The sequence below is a fragment of the Papio anubis genome, chromosome 14 (assembly GCF_008728515.1).
Source record: "Papio anubis isolate 15944 chromosome 14, Panubis1.0, whole genome shotgun sequence".
Lineage (NCBI taxonomy): Eukaryota > Metazoa > Chordata > Mammalia > Primates > Cercopithecidae > Papio > Papio anubis.
The window spans coordinates 75,969,581-75,989,518 of NC_044989.1; the positions used below are offsets into that span (position 1 = coordinate 75,969,581).

Consider the following 19,938-nt stretch of genomic DNA (forward strand, 5'->3'; position numbering starts at 1 on the left):
GAGTGCTCTTTCAATCCTTTAAGTAGCCCCAGACAGGCTACCAGAGACTTAAACAAGAATTTGTAAGTTCTGCTTTGCTTTCTCTAGAAATGGGGATCAGGGTCCAAGACAGAATGCGGTTGCTGATTTCAAGACTGCTGCAACACCAGGGTACTTGTGTTGGAAGGGCTAGCAGAAATGTCAGAAAGCTTTCTCGCCATTTTAAAGTTGCCTGTTGTTGACTCAGCATTTGCTTCATTGCTATAAACTTTTTACTATTTTACTATTTTCCAGAGTTCTGACAAAATTGGCTATGCCTGTTCCTGCTTTTATATATATAAAATATACATATAATATATATATATTTAGAGATTGGGGTCTCACTATGCTGACCAGGCTGGTCTTGAACTCCTGGCCTCAAGCCATCCTCTCATCTCAGCTTCCCAAATTGCTGCAATTACAGGTGTGAGCCACCACACCCAGCCCCTGCTTGTTTTTCAGTGTGCCTACTCCACCATGTTGCTCAAGTGTGTATATTTTCTAAACTACCCTGTAGTGTTGTGATGGGAAATAAATCCCTGAGCCTTTTGTATAACTCAGATCAAAAAGTTTATCCTATTAGAAGGATTAGAAACATGATATATCTTTCATTTTCAGGGATAGGCTCCTCATTAGAAGGCTCCTATGTGCCAGATGCTGTACAAGACTTTTCATTTCTCTTAATGTTTACAAGCAGCTTGTTGCCAAGGCTGATCTTGAACTCCTGGCCTCAAACGATCTAGCTCAGTCTCACAAAGCGTTGGGATTGTTTGGCCAACTAATGACTACCTTAACTCTTGTGTTTCAATGTTTATGCCCTCTTTTTTCTTGACTGATTGTATGACTATGTCTTCTAGAACAATGTTGAACAGAAATGGTGACAGCAGACATCCTTGCTTTAATATTTCACCATTATATACGATGTTAGGTATAGATTTTTCTCACAGATGCCCTTCATCAGATTGAGGAATTTATATTCTTACTTTGCTGAAAGGTTTTTGTAGTCTGACGGGGGCTGCATTTTGTCAAACATTTTTTCTGTAATAATTGAGATGATTGGTTCTGTAGTCATCGAGATGTGGATTTTCTCCTTTATTCTGTTCGTGATTACACTGGTTGACTAATGTTAAACCAACCTTACTTTCCAGGAATAAACCCTATTATCTTTTTTACACATTGCTGGATTTGATTTGCTAATTATTTTAAGGACTTATTTCTACATTCATGATAGATATTGCTGTTATTTTCTCATGATGTCTTTTTTAGGATTTGTATCACATATGGCGTTTCTTAGGTATACCTAAGTATCATTTATTCAAGGACCTAAGAAATGCAAAAATCAATTCTGTTTTGAGGTGGTTTTTCCATCATGAAAAAAAATTTCTTTAAAGTCATCTGTCTGATTCTGTAAAAATTTCATTCTTTATGTGAACAAAAAGCTGAAAGAAATTCAGGGAAAGAATTAGATGTATGTGAATTGCCAACTCAATGTTTTGTTCTTGCTAGTTGTGTTCCCCCTTCTTATTCCATCCATTTCATAGTAATAAGAAATAAAGAATTTTACATTGAGATTTAGGTAAATTTTTGAATTACAGTATATGATAAAAACCTTGAGGTTCAAACTCCAGGTATAATGAAATTTAACTGAAAATTACTATAGCAATTTAAGTCAATTTGTAGTTTTGAAAGCGGTTTTAATAATTTATCTTCCACAAAAAGGTAGGAAGGTTTCTTAGCTGAACTTAAAAATATAAAGGAACACATCCAACATATCTTTAGTTAAAAGTCCAAAAGTTAGAGGATAATTTCCAAATATGTACTTTAAATAGAAAAAAAATACAAATTGCATGTGCAATAGAGTATCTGCCACTTATGTAAAAAGAAAAAAAAAAACCCAAAACTTTATGTACACATAAAAACACAACATTTTTGTAAATAGAGAAAAGATCTAAAAGGATAACATTAAAATGAAAACAGCAGTTACCTCTGGGGACAACAGTTGTGTGGAAATGCTAACTGCTTTTCAACAATGGTTTGAATTTTCTAGATGAGAGTCCATTCTTGTATAATTTTGCTACTAAGATAAACATTAAAAAATTCTTCATACCAGTGAATCACAAGTCCTCACTGCAACGGATATAACACACCCAACTCCTAAAATAAATTATATGTAGTTTTGAAGGTAGGGGTGACATAAAAGTAGGCTATATATTCAAATCCTACAATATATTCAAGTTTTTCCAATTATCTTTTGGGCATCAATTTGCAAAATATATTTACGGTTTCCCTTAAGTTATTTAATAAGTAGACTTAGAAAAATTACTAGTAAACTGACATTTTGGAAAATGTTCTTAATTTCTTTTGATTAAATTATCTTGCCTCAGTCTTATTAGACAAATATTTTATCAGAAAAGGAATCACGTTCTGAGTATTTAAAATATCTGTTCCTTTCTTAGTCCTACCACCAATGACAAAAAAACAAAGTAATAACTTGCTAACAAGTAATGTCTTAATGCATTAAAAAAATCAACAAATTTTAAAAAAGGCCAAATATGGTGGCTTAAGCCTGTAATCCCAGCACTTTGGGAGGTCTAGGTCGGTAGATTGCTTGAGCTCAGGAGTTTGAGACCAGCCTGGGCAAGGTCGCAAAACCTCATCCCTAAAAAAAAAAATACAAAAATCAGCTGGTCGTGGTACATGCCTACAGTCCCAGCTACTTGGGAGGTTGAAGTGGGAGGACTGCTTGAGCCCAGGAGGCAGAGGCTGCAGTGAGCTGAGATTGTGTCACTACACTCCAGCCTTGGTGACAGAGCCAGACCTGTCTCAAAAAATATAATTAAAAAAAATGAAAAGAAAAATGGCAAATAAGGAAAACTTCTGCCACAAGCATGGGCAAAAATTCAGTATCTTTAAAAATATAAAGGTCGTAAAGTCCATAACAAAAAGATGGATATTTCAGAAATAATTACAAATGGCCAAAACAAGTATGTTTACTCTCTAATAGCCAAAACAAAATAAGCTATTAAAATAAGATTATTTTTACCTTTCAAATTTTCAATGCATTTTAAAAAAAGGATAATAACTACGCTGGTAGGGATTCACTGGCACTCACTTACACTTGTGTTGGTACATTAAATTGGTACAGATTTTTCTAAAGGACAATTTGACAATCAGCAAATGCCTTAATCATTTAATACTCAGCAAATAATTGACTCCAACTGAGATTTTCATATTGACTTATTTTTAAATAAAGGTAGTTAAAGAGAACTAAGAGATATTACTGTGGTTCAGGACAGAAGACTCACTAGCATGCTCACTTAAGCCAAAACCTTTGGCAAGGTTTCTCCAGTTCCCCTCTTAAGAAAACTGAAAGACCAGCCAAAAGAATCAAAGGGAAACACATTGAGCTCTTAAAGCTCCACTGCATTTAATTCCTTAGAACACCACAGAATCGTGGCAGCTTTTCATGATGCCAGAAGGTAGAGCATGGGGGGAATAAGAGGTGGAGTCTTGCTTTTTTGCAAATCCTACCTTCTCTTACAGGGAATAAAGAAGACAGAGGCACCAGCTTCTTCTCAAGCAAAGGAACTGAGTGTAACTATATTAAAATTTTAGGATTTTCCTATAAAGTTTATTCAATCTTTTTTAATTAGTGATTTAAGATGGTCTAGGTGATGCTCTCCTATGAAGGATTCTGCTTGATTCAAAGCTTTTATTTTCACCAAAATAAGAATTATTTCTTCGACTTTATCCCTGAAAAACAAAACAAATTTCTCCCTTTAGAAATGCAATGTATGAGGGAACAGCAGTCAGTTCAGAACCTGATCATCAGCTGTTAATCTAAAACAAAAGCTTTATCTTAAGCTAGTATCTAAAAGTAGCATAAAACACAGAGAGATGCTGCCATCTCCACTTAATTATAAAGTTTAAATACAGACCATTAGTGGATGTATTCTGGCAAATTTCAATGTGAATTACTGTAAAAAGTAGAAAAACATACAGTAAGTCTATCAGAAATTTTAGTAGTGCTGCGCTGCTATCAGCTTGTATGAGACATTGTGGTGGAAGCAATGGTGGGAGTATATTCACACATCATGACATTAGCAAATAATACAAATCTGAGTCTTTTTTTTTTTTTTTTTTTGAAGGGACTTGTTCTTGCTCTGTTGGCCAGACTGGAGTACAGTGGCACAATCATAGCTCACTGCAGCCTCAATCTCTCAGGCTCAAGCAATCTTCCCACCTCTGCATCCTCAGTAGCTGGGATTCAGGCACATGCCACCATGCCTAGCTAATTTTTAAATTTTCTGTTCTAGAGACAGGGTCTTGCTATGTTTCCCAGGCTGTTCTCAAACTTCGGGGCTCAATTGATCCTCCTGCCTCAGCCTCCCAAAGTGCTGACATTACAGGCGTGAGCCACCGTGCCGGTCAAATCTGGGCTTAAAAAATTTTTTTGGAGAGGGAGTTAACAGGAATACCACTGTATTTAAGCCCCCAAACATCTGGTGCTGTGAATGAAACATTCAGAACAGAGAGCTAGCTACTGCTGGATAAATACCAAGCTGCAGACCTGTACTTAACAACCGTTGAGTCTCTAAAAATGGCCAGGAAAATTAAAAACATATTTAAAAAGTATGTAATAAAAGGGTTTTGATTTATAGTTTTAATTCTATATTCCCCTGTGCTATAGTTTTTTGAATGTGCTTAATTTGGGAGAGATTTACATTTTAAAATATGAATATGCATAAGCCATCCCAAAGGTAACCATAAAAATATCTAACAAATTTTTAGAAGTACAGTAAAAATACAGATCTTTCTAAAAATGGCTGAGAGCATACAGAATCCTTGAACTATGTTTATAGAAGTGAAAACAAAATCTGCATCACCTGAATTCACTTCTAGATAATTTATGTGCAGACTGCAATAAAAACTGAATGAAGTTTTCTAGCTGTGGAATAGATGTCCTCGTGGCAGAATTTTCAAACCATTTTTCTGGTAGACATGCTGCTACCTGTTAATCAAAACACATGGCTGGTTTACAACGACAGTATCTAAGAACTCTTGCTAACATAATCTCATAGTGATACTGTAAGCTGAATATCATTCTCCCCATTTTATAGTTTATGGTTTAAATAAAAATTTGTAAAAATTTCCCTTTATGTCAAAGGCTACACGTATTTTGGAAATTCATTCTTTAATCCTAAGAACTTAAAATACGCTACTCTCTATGAACACTCCCTGGTAGTACTAATAATTCTTTCTATGTTCTTGTATTTGTGAGTCATTAAATCTGTACAAAACATAATTTACACTTAAAAACCAGAAATGGCTAGACACAAAGTATTTGGTCAATACAACTCGTAATACATACATTCACTATTATTTTATAAAGAAATTGGGTGTCCTAGCATATGATCGATATAAATTTGAGTTAAGAAATCAAATGGGTGATTCTAAGATATATAGAATGAAAGATAGATTATGTTTTTATCTTCTATCAATGTAATACATTGCGTTAATCGTAAAGCAGCAGAATAAGTCAATGTACGTGCATTCAATTTTTCTTTTGGAAATGGAAATTACATTTTATCACTGTCATTCTAAGAGTAATACAAGATTTTGAGAAAAATTTTGGTAAAAACAGAAAAATGTTAGAAAAAATTTAAAAAGAGAGAGAAAAAAAAAAACTTCCTCATAGAGGAAACAAGGGAAAAAAAGAGAGGGAAAGGGGAGAAAGGAAAAAACTTGATATTGTTCCCGAGAAAACAAAGTCTGGCTGCCTGTTCTTGAGGTCCAAAAACGAGATGCAGGCAATTGGGAAAGAAGGGAGTTTATTTCTGCCACCAGTTACAGGGAGGTCAGAGTAACTCACCAGACCAACTCAAAGTTATAAGGTTTTTTCTAGTGCTTGTATATATTTAAAGCTCCGTGCTATGTGTGGGATTGGAACTGGGGGTTTGCATTAAATCTTTATCTCATCTTTAGCTGGGGACTAGGGTCTGGAAAGCTTTCTCTAGAGTCTTGGAAAGTTTCTTAATCTTATGACAGAACGAGATGTATGTGCAAGAATGCTTTTGTTATTCTATCAGAGTTTAGGGTCTGAGAAAAACCCAGGCGGGTTCTTAATGGGTTGGTTTCTGCATTCCAGTTCTTGTACTCAGGTACCAGATTCTCCAGTTTTAATGTTTAGCTTATACTTTCATTAAAGTTATAGTAACGGGTTCGTGGAAACTGACTGTTCTGTTTGCTAATGGAAACCTGGCCTGCCACAGTATCACACTATTCAAAGAAATTCCTAGATAATCATACAGATTATGGTACAGTTGGTAACATCAAGATCAATATTTATAGAAAGCAGAGAGTTGGCGAAAAAATTAAAATGCACCCTATATATTATACAGGATATTAAATAAAGGTTCTGGAATGCACTCTAAGATTGGTCACCATTTAAAACATGGTTGAGGCAAAAGACTTATTCTACTCCTTAATCACCTGTTTCAACTATTCAGGAAAAATAGAGAAACACTGACTGCCTAAGGCAGAAGATCCCACAAGTTTTGTTATATAAACTATCTCTTTTTAAAAGTTTTAAAACCAGCCTTTACTATTGAATGTCATTTGCACTTGTTTTCCCCTTGTTTTGTGTCACAAGTCTCAATAAAATTCTCATTTAACCATGGAGCTTTTCCATTAATGATCCCAGCACTAAAAGTCTATTTTCTTGGCCTGGTTTTCTAGCCATATGCTGTGGAGAGAATGCTGTGTAAATATATTTCCTCTTCTCTACTTCATAACAGACCTTATGGTCAAAGGGGACTAAACTATGCCTGAACATAAAATGGATGATGATTTAAATTTTTAATATACAATGCTTAAAACTGTATGATACAAAAATTATAGCCAAAACCATCATGGTTGGCTAATAATTGGTATATAGTTTTATGGCAGGCTAGGTTTCCATTAGCAACCAGATGAATCAGTTTCCACTAACCCTTTTCTATAATTTTGACGAATGTGTAAGTTAAACATTAAAGAACTAGAGAAACTGGTGCCTGAGTACAAGAACTAGAATGCGAAAACAAACCCATTAAGACTCCGCCTGGGTTTTCCCAGACCCTAAAGTCTGATCAAATAATAAGAGTGTTCTTACACATATTCCTCGTACCAGGGCCCACTTAAGATTAAAAAACTTTCCAAGAGTCTAGAGAAAGCTCTCCAGACCCTAGTTAGATTAGAGAGAGACTGAATGAAACACTCTCCCTTGTAGGTGCACTCTCCCACATAGCATGGAGCTTAGAATGCATGTAAATGCTGGGCGGGGGGGCGGAATTGTAACTTTTAGTTGGTCTGGTGAGTTACTACAACCTTTTCCCTGTAACTGGTTGCAAAAATAAGCTCCTTTCTTTCCCAGTCTGTCTGCATCTTGCTATTGGACTGTGAGAACAAGCAGCCGGACCCGATTCTATCTGGGAACAGTTTAGTGTGTGTTTTTAAATCACATTATAAAATAATTATTTTCCCATGTTCTTAAAAATTCTTCAAAAACATAACTTTTGCGAACCCAAAAGTATCTGAGACAGGTTCTGAGATTTATTTTCCTTTCACATTTTTATCTTATGAGAACACCATCATGTTTTCAGGGATATTTAGGTGTTTCCAGCTATTTTCTATTATAAGTAATGCTATAACAATATTCTTTGTACTTAAAATCTATACGTGCATCTCTAATTTTTGACTTAACTTACTTTGGCTAAGTCAAAGAATATAAGCTTTAAAAGTTTTGTATCCATCATGCCAAAATATTCTCCAAAAGAGCTGTATCCCTCCTTCCATCAGTGCAGGAGACTGTTTTCCAGAACCACTGCACTGCATACTCTAGGTGAATGGTGCCCCTGCAATGATGGAACTGTTGTTTTCCTGTGTTTATGATAACACTGGAAAATATAAGTAAAACAACAACAGCAAAAAAATGTTTGCCAACACAACTGGTCAAGAAAATATCCTTCCTATAAATAATTTCCATTTCTCTGATTATTAGTACTATTGATTATTTTTCACATATTTTAAGGTTAATTTTACGTTTCCTTTCAGGTGACTTGACTGTTGCACGTGTTTTGGCCATTTTTAGTCAGAACATTTGAATTATTTCCTAATTTGTAAAGAGCTTTTTTATTTAATGTGAATATTAATCCTTGTTATATATTAACAACTTTTTATTTCCTAGATTCTTAACTTCTTTTTAACTTTCTATTAAAGAAAATTTCAAACATAAACAGCAGTAGAAAGAATAGTATAGTGAGCCCAATGAACACATTCCCCAGTTTTAATAATGATCAATTAATCTCAACACCTTTTTGATCCACTGAAGTTTTATAAAATTTTTTCAAATCTATTACTTTTTCTCATTTCCTTGGCCTTTAAGTTTAGAAGGAAATCTCTTACTCTCAAGTACAGTTATTTACCATTTTAGTATATTTTATAGTTTCATTTTTACATTTTTAAAAATTTTACCTGAAACTTTTTTGGTATATAGTGAGAGGTGAGGATTTAATATTCTTTTTGTAAACAGCCAGCCATCTAGTATCATTTATTAAGTACTTTTTCCTTTTCCTACTGGTGATATTTCAAACCAGTATACTATCTCTTAAATACAGAAGGGCTATTCTGGATTTCTAGTTTGTTAAATTCATTTGTCATTTTTTTTTTTTTTTTTTTCTGAGACGGAGTTTTGCTCTTGTCACCCAGGCTGGAGTGCAATAGCGACTCACCGCAACCTTCCGCCCCCTGGGTTCAATCAAGCGAGTCTCCTGTCTCAGGCTCCCAAGTAGCTGGGATTACAGGTGTTAGCCACCACACCTGGCTAATTTTTGTATTTTTAGTAGAGACGGAGTTTCACCATGTTGGTCAGGCTGGTCTCAAACTCCTGACCTCAGGTGATCCACCTGCCTTGGCCTCCCTAAGTGCTAGGGTTACAGGCATGAGCCACTGTGCCCGGTCCATTTGTCTATTTTTATATGAGTACCACACATTTAATTATTTTGTTAAATAGTAGATTTTAATAGCTAAATTTTTTAGAAATGATAAAATTAGAATCAGTTTCTTCACAACTTACCTGATTGCACTTTTTAACCACATCTGGCCCAGGTGTGGCATTGAGAAGAGCTATAATAAGGTAACGATTTAACAGCTTCCCTAGTCCTAGTTCTTGCAAGGTGTCATCTGTAAGGAGTCCATTCCAAAGAAGAATATTGTGGAAGAGCTAAAATAAAGTATCAAGTAAATATGTACCCTTTCTCCAAAGAGAAACTGTAATAGTCTCTAACAAAAATAAAGAGTTGATCAAACTAAAATTCTCACTACAACTGCCCTGTTGGAACTGTCAATTTTAGAATACAATATCTCTGAATAAATACTTGATTCTTTCCAAACTCCATGTATTTGCTCATCTTATCTTCATTTTCTAGGATAACCATCCCCAAATCTGTCTCAAATAACTTCACTAGAGCCTTTCCAGATCAATAATCTTCCTTCCCAATCCATTTTCTCTCAAAGTCGAGGACCACTGAATATAAGACCACAGGACCATGTGATTAATAAAGAACCAGTGTCAAAACTAGGGCTGCTATTACCAACATGTGACCTTGAGAAGGCAATCAATGCTGAGAGCTTCATTCCTCTGATACATAAAGATTAATAATCACCTGTGAATTTGAAGATAACTTGGATTAAGTAACCATAATAAATTGTAATAAAATATTGGTGGCCCTTTCCCTTTACTAAATTCAGATCTTTCTGTGAATTTTAAGGTCGGTCCTTCCTTCCTTCCTTCCTTCCTTCCTTCCTTCCTTCCTTCCTTCCTTCCTTCCTTCCTTCCTTCCTTCCTTCCTTCCTTTCTTGTACTATATTCACCACTCTATTGTTTTACTAAAATGTAATGCTTTTGCACATTTTATCTCATTGTTGATGTTGTTCCCTCTTCCCAGAAAGCCTTTTCCCTAATTCAACCACATGATAAATATTAATTCACACTATTAAAACTACTCTTGCTGAGGTCACCTATATCCTTCTAATTGTCAAATCCAATAAGTAGTTTCAGTCTTTCTCTTAATTCTCTTTGGTGGGCATTTAACACTCTTTTCTTCGTTGTTGAAAATCTTCCATTTAGCTTCCTTAAGGCCATTCTCTTGTGATCATCCTAAGGCTCATAACTGATTCTACAGTTTCCTTGAAGCCTCCATGTTCTCCTCTTCCGTTAGTATTTCCCGAGGTTCTGTCCTTAGCCTACTTCTCATGCTTCATCCAGTCTCCTTAGAGCTTGTCATTCATGACCATGGCTCCAAATATTGCCTACAGGTAGTGGACTCCTAAATCTCCAGCTCAGATTTGTCTCCTGAAATTCAGACTCAAGTATCCAACTACCTCCTAGACCTTTGTATCTCTATTTGTTCCAAATATACCTTCATTATGTCCAAAATAGATCTTATCTTCTCTCGATCAGTTATCGAGTCCTTTCAATGCTTCCTCCTAAACATTGTTTGAACCTTCTTCTCCTTCCCATCCCTATTGCCACTAACTTAGCAATAATTTTAAGGCCAGGGGTTGGCCAACTATAGCTTGTGGGTTAAATCTATCCTGTCGCCTGTTTTTGTAGGGTCCATGAGCTAAGAATGGTTTTAACATTTTTCAAGGACATTTTAAAACTGTTTTTAAACAAAATATTTTGTACCATGAGAAAATTACATAACATTCAAATTTCAGCATTCATAAGTTTTATTCAAACATAGCCATGTTCATTTGTTTATGTACTATGACTGTTTTTGTGCTATGGTGGCAGAATTGAGTAATTAGACAGAGACCATGTGAACCACAAAGCCTAAAATACTATCTAATTCTTACCGAAGAAGTTTGTTGTTCTTTGTTCTATAGTAAACAGGATTTTTACAAAATTTGTCTTTTCATTTTTGCAGTTTTTGCTCACCTTTAGGCCTGACCAGAACTGTCTTTCTTGGAACTTTGAATGAGGTGATGTTTTGTTTTCTACAGCACTAATTAGAAGCAAAAGAAGGAGAAAAGGAGAAAATGCAAAGAACTATTAGCCTTTCAGAACCAGAGTTTGAGATCTGACTTTCTTTTAAACCAACCAAACTAAGCCTTAATGGAATATAAACAGAGATTGTCTGATGAGATCCATTGGAATTACAAATGTATGCATACTCTGACCCAATGATCTCATTTCTGAGAATGCCTCTTGTAGATATACGTGCACAAGTATGGAATATGTCTATAAGATTGTTTCCAACATCAGTGATGACAGTAGTTCACCAGTCACATGACCATCATAGGACATCTAAATGATGGCAAACTTTACAGCTTAAAAAAGAATGAGGAAGCTGTTTATATGATGGATGACGTGTATAGAAAGATCTCAAGAGGTACTAAGTGAAAAAAAGGTACAAAACAGATTACAACTTTTTGAGTATACTTCCTTTGCTGTAGAAAGGAGGGTAACATAAGATTATAGCTTATATAAGTACTTCTGTTTGCATGAAGAAAGTCTTGAAAGATAAAAATTACTCAGTGTGATTATTAATGCATGCACATATGTGAGTAGAAGGAGAAGGGCAAAAACTGAGTCAGGGGTGGGAGTAAAACTTTTCATTTTAATAAATTTTTTTTAGTAAAATAATATATACTTATTTATAAATAAATAATATACCACATTCGTACATCAGAACCATGTGAATGCATTACCTATCTAAAACATTACAAAGCAAAGTTTACCAGGGCAGAATTTTTACATGTAGACATCTCATGACTCAAAATGAATCAGAAAGCTTTGAGGTTCCTTTCTTCCCCCTCCAAAAAGCTCCTCCATCCTGTCAGTACTCACTGGATTGCTACAGTTCATGTATCATTATAACTGATGTCTTCTTAGCAAAGTTATGTTCACACATCAAATACTACTTGTTTTATAATTTAAAGTGACTGCAGAATTTACAGGTGCAGTTTCTGGTTCCTCAGTGTTGTGCTTCCTCTGTGCTAGGCACTGTTGTGTTCTGAGCACCCTCTCCATCTCCCTAATATCCTGTGAGGTAGGCACTAATTTTATCCTAATTTTATAATGAGAAAACAGGTGTGTAAAAATATCTACTAACAGTGGACTTGTGTTCTTTACCACTCTATATCACCTGCTATGTTCCTAGGATATGTGTAAAACTAAAACCAAAACCCAAACCAACCAAACAAAAATACATATAAGCACCAAGCATAAAGCACAGCATAAAGTAGGTCACTGAGAAATATTTGTTGAAATCTCAATTTGCATCCTCATAGAGTATGTGTACACGTTTTGAAAACACTATAGTTTCTTTTGCATTGCATTCTTAAACAAATCTGCACTCTATGATCGGCTATTTCAAATAATCTAGAAATTAACAGCTCTTACCTCTTTGGATACAGAGGAATAAAAACATCATCTTCTACTGCCTTCTTCATTCTTGAAACAATGGATTTAAGTAAATCCTATTATTACAAATTTGAAAAGTATCAGTGATAGAAGACAGAAATGTATTTACCAAAAAAAAAGTAATTTTAACAGCAGTACAAATTTGTCCACACTCACAGAAGCAGCTGTTAAAATAACTATCAATTGAGTACAAACAAAACCTTATTTATCCATATGGGTATAGTTGGATCATTTTCATTGCTATATAGTATTTTGTTGCATGAATACTACTGATGGAACACTTAGGTGATTTCTGGTTTGGTGGCTATTATAAATAATGCTGCCACAAAAATTCTTGTACATGTCATTTAGTACACGTCATACATCTCTAATGGGTATACACATAGAGATAGAATTGCTGGAGTATAGTTCATGTCCATACATTCAACTATGTACAAAAAAACCAAACTGTTTCTAGAATAGTGGCATCCCATTACTGCCTGCAGTATAAAAGAAATCCTGTTTCTCTACATACTTACAATAATTGGCATTTTCTTGTTTCTTAATGTTTGCAATTGTAGTGGGTATGCAGTCATATTTCATTGTGTTGTTTTAATTCTCATTTAATTATCACTGAGTAATGTGCTCTTGGGTATCTTTTCATATTCCTGTTTGCCACTTGGCAAGCCCTTTTGCAAAGTACCTAATTAAGCTGCTTGCCAACATTGCTTTTTTTTGGTATTAGGTTCTGTCTTTTTATTATTGATTTGTGCAAGTCTTCTACATACTCCGGCTGTGGGTCCTTTGTTGGTTTGTCTTGTGTCCTGTGATGCAGAAAATCCACTTAGGGAAATCCATTTTGTTTGTATATAAAAAATTGGAAATAACCAAAATATTCAATCATAAGGAATTTTAAGGAGATGTTACATCCATCCAGTGAATCTACCATAAATTTTAGCTGAAGTTTATGATGACTACAGTAACAGACAACTATAAATATGCAATGAGATAACATTAAGCAGTAGTAGTATACTAACTTACATGCCTGTTAGGATTATAACTTTGAAAAAAGAGCCTGGATGAAAATATCCTACAATGGTATTAGTCCTTGTACTAGGGTAAAAGATAATGAGTGTTTATTTTTTTCGTGTATTAGCAATATTTCTATAATGATATTCTTAAAAAAGTATTCATATTTGAAAAATGAAAATGGCATACTATACACCAGAGTAAAAGTTTTTTAAGTCAATGACAATGTATACAGCACAAATTCAGCTGTCACATACTGTATACTAACTGAATTATCCATAAATGTAGAATTCAATCAAATATATTTTTCATAAATAGCATAATGAATTGAAGTCGTTTCTCTTTCCACTCAATTATCTGTAACATATTCCTCAAGTGGCCATATATCAACATTTATTTAATGCTAAAAATTAAAACTCCAGTTGTATTTTACTCCATTCCTTAAACATTCTGAATTCTGTTAAAAGAAAAAAGAGCATTTTCCAGACATTATCTCCAAAAAATAGCATTTGAGTTTATGTAACTTACTGAGTTAGGTGTTCATGCTAGAAAAAAAGCTGCTTTGATTTTTTTCATTTAATTTTAATAATTTTGAATGCCAGCCTTGAGAAATATTTCCATATTGTTTAAATTTTGTTTCTTAAAATAGTTCTATTGAAAATGAACTATAAATAAAGGACATTATTGAATCAACTGGCAAAAGTGGAATATGGATGGTAGATTGTTGATAAATTTGCTGAAACTGCTAACTCCTCTGGTTATAAAACATAATATCTTTGTCTTAACAAATATGCACCTTGTTCTCAGTAATCAGGACAAAAAATATTGTATGTATATATTTAAAGTGGAAGGGCTAATGATAAAGCCAATGGGGCAAAATATTAATGACAAGTAAATCTGGGTAAAGGGAACATGGAAATACTACTCTTATTCATGAAAGTTTTCTTTCAAAGTATTAATATTTCCAAATAAATTATTTAAAACAAAACATAAATTTGCTGGCCGGGTGCAGTGGCTCACGCCTGTAATCCCAGCACTTTGGGAGGCTGAGGTGGGTGGGTCACTTGAGGCCAGGAATTTGAGACCAGCCTGGCCAACATGGCAAAACACTGTCTCTACTAAAAATAGAAAAAATTAGCCAGGCATGGTGGCACATGCTCGTAATCCCAGCTGCTTAGGAGGCTGAGGCACGAAAATCGCTTGAACCCAGGAGGCGGAGGTTGCAGTGAGCGGAGATTGCACCACTGCACTCCAGCCTGGGTGACGAGAGTGAGGTTCCATCTTAAAAAAAAAACCAAAAAACAGAAAAACAAATAAACAAAAAACCCCACATGAATTCACAGAAAACCGTGAGCTATTAACTTTTCTAACTATTAAATAACATCATTTATTTGGTGGAAAATAAGGTTCTCCAAACAGTTTTAACAAGCATTCTGAATCACACGTTCAGACTCACATACAACCCTTTGTATAAATATACTTTAAAACAGCTTTAAAGAGGCACTTGTGTGACGCCCGTGGTTTTTATGCTGCTCTGTATATCCATGGAGGTAATCCCAGGATGGTCTGGACAGATGTTGGGGTGGTCAGGGAAGAATAAGGGCAGGTGCTCACAACAGCAGGAGCAGTTTTACTTCTCTGTGTGTGTTTGCATATTGGATTGTGTAAGATTTAATTGAAATAGGTTCTGTTTATAAAAAACAAAAAATGAGTCTGAAAACCACCAATCTATCTGAACACCCAAGTGATGCTTAGACTTATTTTCACATTTCTACTAAATGGTTCATCAACCATGTCTAAAACCATTTGCTGACAGGGAATCATTATCTCCTGAGGCTGCCCATAACTTTAGACTATTAGATTTCAGTTAACAGTGAGAGTTAACAAACTTTTCCCTCCTACAGTTTCCACTCCTTGGTCTTGGTTTACTTCTTGGGATCATGCAGAATAGCTCTAGCCCCACTTCCACAAGACAATTCTCTAGATTTTAAGATTAATATCATACTTTTTTTTTTTTTAACATCTTTTCTTTCCCATACCATCTTAAGACACTCTCCACTGAATAAGCTTACACCAAGAATTAAGTGCAATATTCCCAGGAAGGTCTAATCTGTGGGTATCATCACCAAATATGCCATTCTTACTCAAAATAGCACACACATACTAGGATAAATTCCCATTTACCTGTTTTTCTGTTACTCAAGTGACACTGCTGACTCACACTAGGTTTACTGTTGATTATAATCTGTCTTACCTATGCTGCTTCAAAACTGTGTCTCTCCCATCTTTTACTTATACAGTTGAATTTTTAACCACAAGGGTGGCACATGCATTTATTTTATCACAATTTCTTGAGTCAGTCCATTTTCTATAATCTTTTGAAATCTCCTTGGATTCTAATTCTACCATCCACAAGTCTTACAGAATTCCTAGCTTTTTATCACTGACACATTTCATTAGTATGTATTTTACCACTTTATCCAGTTCAATAAAAATATTGAACAGAGCAAAGCTGAGAAGATACCTAAAACTAGCAGACTCTCCATAGGTAGTCAATGCCCTACTGGTCATTATTGTTTTAGGTATACGTAAGCTCACATTTCCCCTATTAATCCCTAACAACAAACATAATACATTAAATTTGCTTCAATAAATAATGTTAAGTATCTTTGGGAATCCTATCAATGATAGGTTATAGTAATTACTGCTTTTTAAATTTAAGTATTCATAATCTACTTCTATAATAATTTACTTTAGATTTTTAGTCAGAATCAAAATTATTATTACCAGGCATTAGCTTACAGCGTTTGCTTCTAACTTTGAAAACAGAAACTATGTTGTCTGACTCAATTTCTGTTCTTGAACCTGTCTCATTCTCTTCCATCACTGAAGAAATAGAGTGATCCCACTGGTGAACTGTCTTAGCAACCTGGGGCATTATGTAGTGTAAGTGATCCTCTACCAAATGCCATTTTGCCATCCCTAGGGAATACCTGACAATGTGCAAAGACATTTTTGGTTGTGAAGCCCGGGAGTACTACTGGCACCTAGTGGCACAAGCCAGGGATGCTGCTGAGCATACTATAGTGCACAGGACAGACCCTTACAACAAAAAATTATCTGTTCCAAATGCCAATGTAGTGCTGAGACTGAAAACCCTGATGTAATCTATTCTCCTGCTTATGCAAACAACCCATTTTCTACATTCATAGCAGAGGAATTTCAGAATAAAAACATCCATTATAAAAACTTCATGAGTGCGCCTATAATCCCAGCACTTTGGGAGGCCAAGGTGGGTGGATCACAAGGTCAGGAATAGAGACCATCCTGGCTAACACAGGGAAAACCCCGTCTCTACTAAAAATACAAAAAAATAGCTGGGCGTGGTGGTGGGTGCCTGTAGTCTCAGCTACTCGGGAGGCTGAGGCAGGAGAATCGCTTGAACCCAGAAGGCGGAGGTTGCAGTGAGCCAAGATCCCACCACTGCACTCCAGCCTGGGTGACAGAGCAAGACTCCGTCTCAAACAAAAAAAGAAAAAAAAAAAAAAAGACTTCGTGAGTGAATCCATAATACTGCTGAAAGGCTTCAGTGATCACAAAGAGCCAGGTCTACCACTTAGTACTCAAGATTTTACAAATGACTTAACCCTTCTGGGCCCCAGCTTCATCTGTAAAAACTCAATGAAAATAAATACATTTCACAGGGTGATGAGGATCAAATGAGACAATGTGCAAGTATTTAATAAACAGTAAAGCATAATGATTTATATTTAGGCTGTAACTCAACAATCCTACACAGAAAGCAAATACAGGATTATATATCTGCTTCTTTGTAGCTTTTAACTACTAATCTTCTATGCGGCATATCAACATAGAATAAATCTACACCTTCTTTGAATACAAACACCATCTCTCTGTACGTCTTCTTTCAAATTAAATATCTCTAATTCCTGCAACAGTTTCCATCTATTTTACCTGAGTTTTTATCCTATTGGAGGTAAGTAAAAAATGCCTTTCTATCTGTTGCCACATGTTGAAATCCTACTCTTTCTCTCAAGCCACAGCTCAAATGCTACCCCTAAGATAAACTATTTCCTTATCCCCACTGCTCTCTCCTGTCTCCTCCTGAAGACATAGTACTTTATCTATGCTGCTCATGGGGAGGGAATGTGGTCAGTGAGACAAACTGGGCTTTAGAAGCAGACTATCCAAGTTCAAATCCTAGTTCTCATTCATGGTAGCACTGTGAAAACTAGTTTTAAAGATTCATTTTCTTCATCTATAAAACGAGGCTATCATCTGTTTAAGAGACAGTTTTGCTGTTGCCCAGGCTGCAGGGTGGTGGCACAATCATGGCTCAATGCAGCTTCAACTCCTGGGCTCAAGGGGGAGCCCAGCTAATTTTTATTTTTTTGGTAGAGATGGCTCTTGCTATGATGCCCAGGCTGGTCTTGAACTCTTGGCCTGAAGAGAACCTCCTGCCTCAGTTTCCCAAAGGACTCAGATATACAGGTGTGAACCGTCATGCCTGGCGATCACCCATTTTTTTAATATGGCTGCTGGGATTAAGATGACAGGTACAAGACCTTACAGAGTGCCTAGTACACAACTGGAATTAAGTAAGTTTTATTATCTTCCCTACTTCTCCTTCTCATTTCCTGTTTTAAATTACATTTTATGTGCATCTTATTTTCTCTGAGATTACATGCTTCTTGAAGGCAGAATTAGGCTGGTATCCCTTTCCTCCCTTTCATTTCTTATAGCTTTCCTCCTTTGTAATCACAATTCCAAGGGCTAAAACTTAATGGTGCTCATAATATGAATATGATATGCCTCCTTGCTTTTCAACCACCTCTGTCACTCTACTCTGGGTGTTCTCCAGTCTGTCAATTTATCCTTAATTTCCTAAAGCTCAACCTAAAATTGGTCTACTCATAAAACTGCATGAATCTACAATCTCATCAACAAACAATAAAAAAAAAATACTACAATGAAAGAGAAGATTCTCAGCATGATCATTCTAAAAAGTTCCTCAATACATCTTATGTTCAGTGAATTCAATTCTATATCACTGTAAGATCAAGATCTGTCCTACTGAACTTTGAATCCTTAAAGAGACTACTATTATTTGGCAGACTACAAATAACTAGTTACTATAATAAGTGTCAGTCTAATTTTGAAACCATTGTTCAAGCAAAGCCACAATGCCACTGGATTTCTGCCAAAGGATTTTTGCCAAAAGAACAAAGGTAGAGTGTTGTCATCTTCCTTTAGAAGAAATGAATTTGCATTATTGGACTTATACCGGTTCATCTCTGCAGGGTCAGTGCATATTCATAATCCTCAAAGATGGCTGCCTGGGCCATGAGAACACAAATCAGATCACTGAACAGAGAAAAGTAAGCTAATAGGAATGAAAGTAATAATCTGGGTCTTTACAGGTATGTCTGTAATTTAAAATGATTACCACGTCTATCACAGTGTTCAGAAGTATCAAGGTATATTCTTTCGTCTTATTAATATGAAGATAAAAAAATAGCCAAGTCCAGTTAAAAAAAATTTGTTTTCATCTCAGTGCAGTCTGAGAAAAAGTCTAGATTCTATAAATCAAAAGTAAGTATGTTTTCCCCCAAACAGTTTTCTGATAATCACTCTGTATCTTTTATAAACCAGGAGCTGTAAGAAGATTATAATGATTTACAGATACATCATGGAGTTCACAACTCTAGAAATTATTACCTGTTTGCTTTTACTAACTTCATTTTCACAAATGGAATGTTCTTCAAGAATCACTCTGCAATGTGTTATTAAACTTGTTGTTTGTGAGGCTGACAAAGGATCCCAAAGGAATTCTACAAAGTCTGAAAAAAGTATTTCAGTGGTGAACAATTTATTTACTACATTGTTTTGCTTCTTATATATAAATAATCAAGACCTTTAACAAACACTGCTTCCCTCCTTATTCAGTTTAAGATCTATGGCAATTATTACCATCACATATTTGCATACATCCTCAATTTCCTTGTTTTTCTTGGGCTTTGTTAAACTCCTCCAGCCAAACTACAACTCTTTATAGTTAAGTTCACTTGTCACTGAGTCTCTGCCTGCAACCACGCAGATAAAAAGTGGCTGGAAAAAAAAAACCACATTAACTTGATACCTATACAACTCAAGTGAGCCTCTCTCTCTCTCTCTCTCTCTGTCTCTCAGGTCCATTCGCTCTCCCTCTCACCTAGATGATTAATTCATACCTTCTCCCTTCTCTGTTATCTCACTCTCAGTTGATGGACTTTTTCCTTCTAGTTGATTATTTCCTACTTATTTTTTCTACCCCCTTGCTTTTTCTTTCAGCTAATTACTTCCTCATTTGCTAAGAAAATAGAAGCAATCAGAAAAGCAGCACTACAAAGCTCCTACCACAGCATCTACATACCTACCTGCGTCTG

At 35.4% G+C, this 19,938-nt stretch overlaps 1 protein-coding gene across 5 annotated transcripts in view; it reads right to left on the reverse strand.

The window, feature by feature from the left end:
* Positions 1-1,691: 1,691 nt before the first annotated feature.
* The window catches only part of GCFC2 (GC-rich sequence DNA-binding factor 2), a 51,424-nt gene continuing 33,177 nt past the window's right edge, over positions 1,692-19,938 (reverse strand). The window contains exons 12-18 of one of the 5 annotated variants that reach the window (XM_021925006.2): positions 19,232-19,353; positions 12,464-12,540; positions 10,997-11,063; positions 9,131-9,277; positions 4,905-5,029; positions 3,957-3,995; positions 3,661-3,771 (exon numbers count right to left, since the gene is read on the reverse strand). In XM_021925006.2, coding sequence (XP_021780698.2) covers positions 3,983-3,995; positions 4,905-5,029; positions 9,131-9,277; positions 10,997-11,063; positions 12,464-12,540; positions 19,232-19,353 — 551 coding nt within the window. In that variant the 3' untranslated portion in view covers positions 3,661-3,771; positions 3,957-3,982. Of the gene's footprint in view, positions 3,996-4,904; positions 5,030-9,130; positions 9,278-10,996; positions 11,064-12,463; positions 12,541-19,231; positions 19,354-19,938 lie in introns of all 5 variants that reach the window. The other 4 variants (XM_003908868.5, XM_017947673.3, XM_017947674.3 and 1 more) reach the window with 4 other exon arrangements.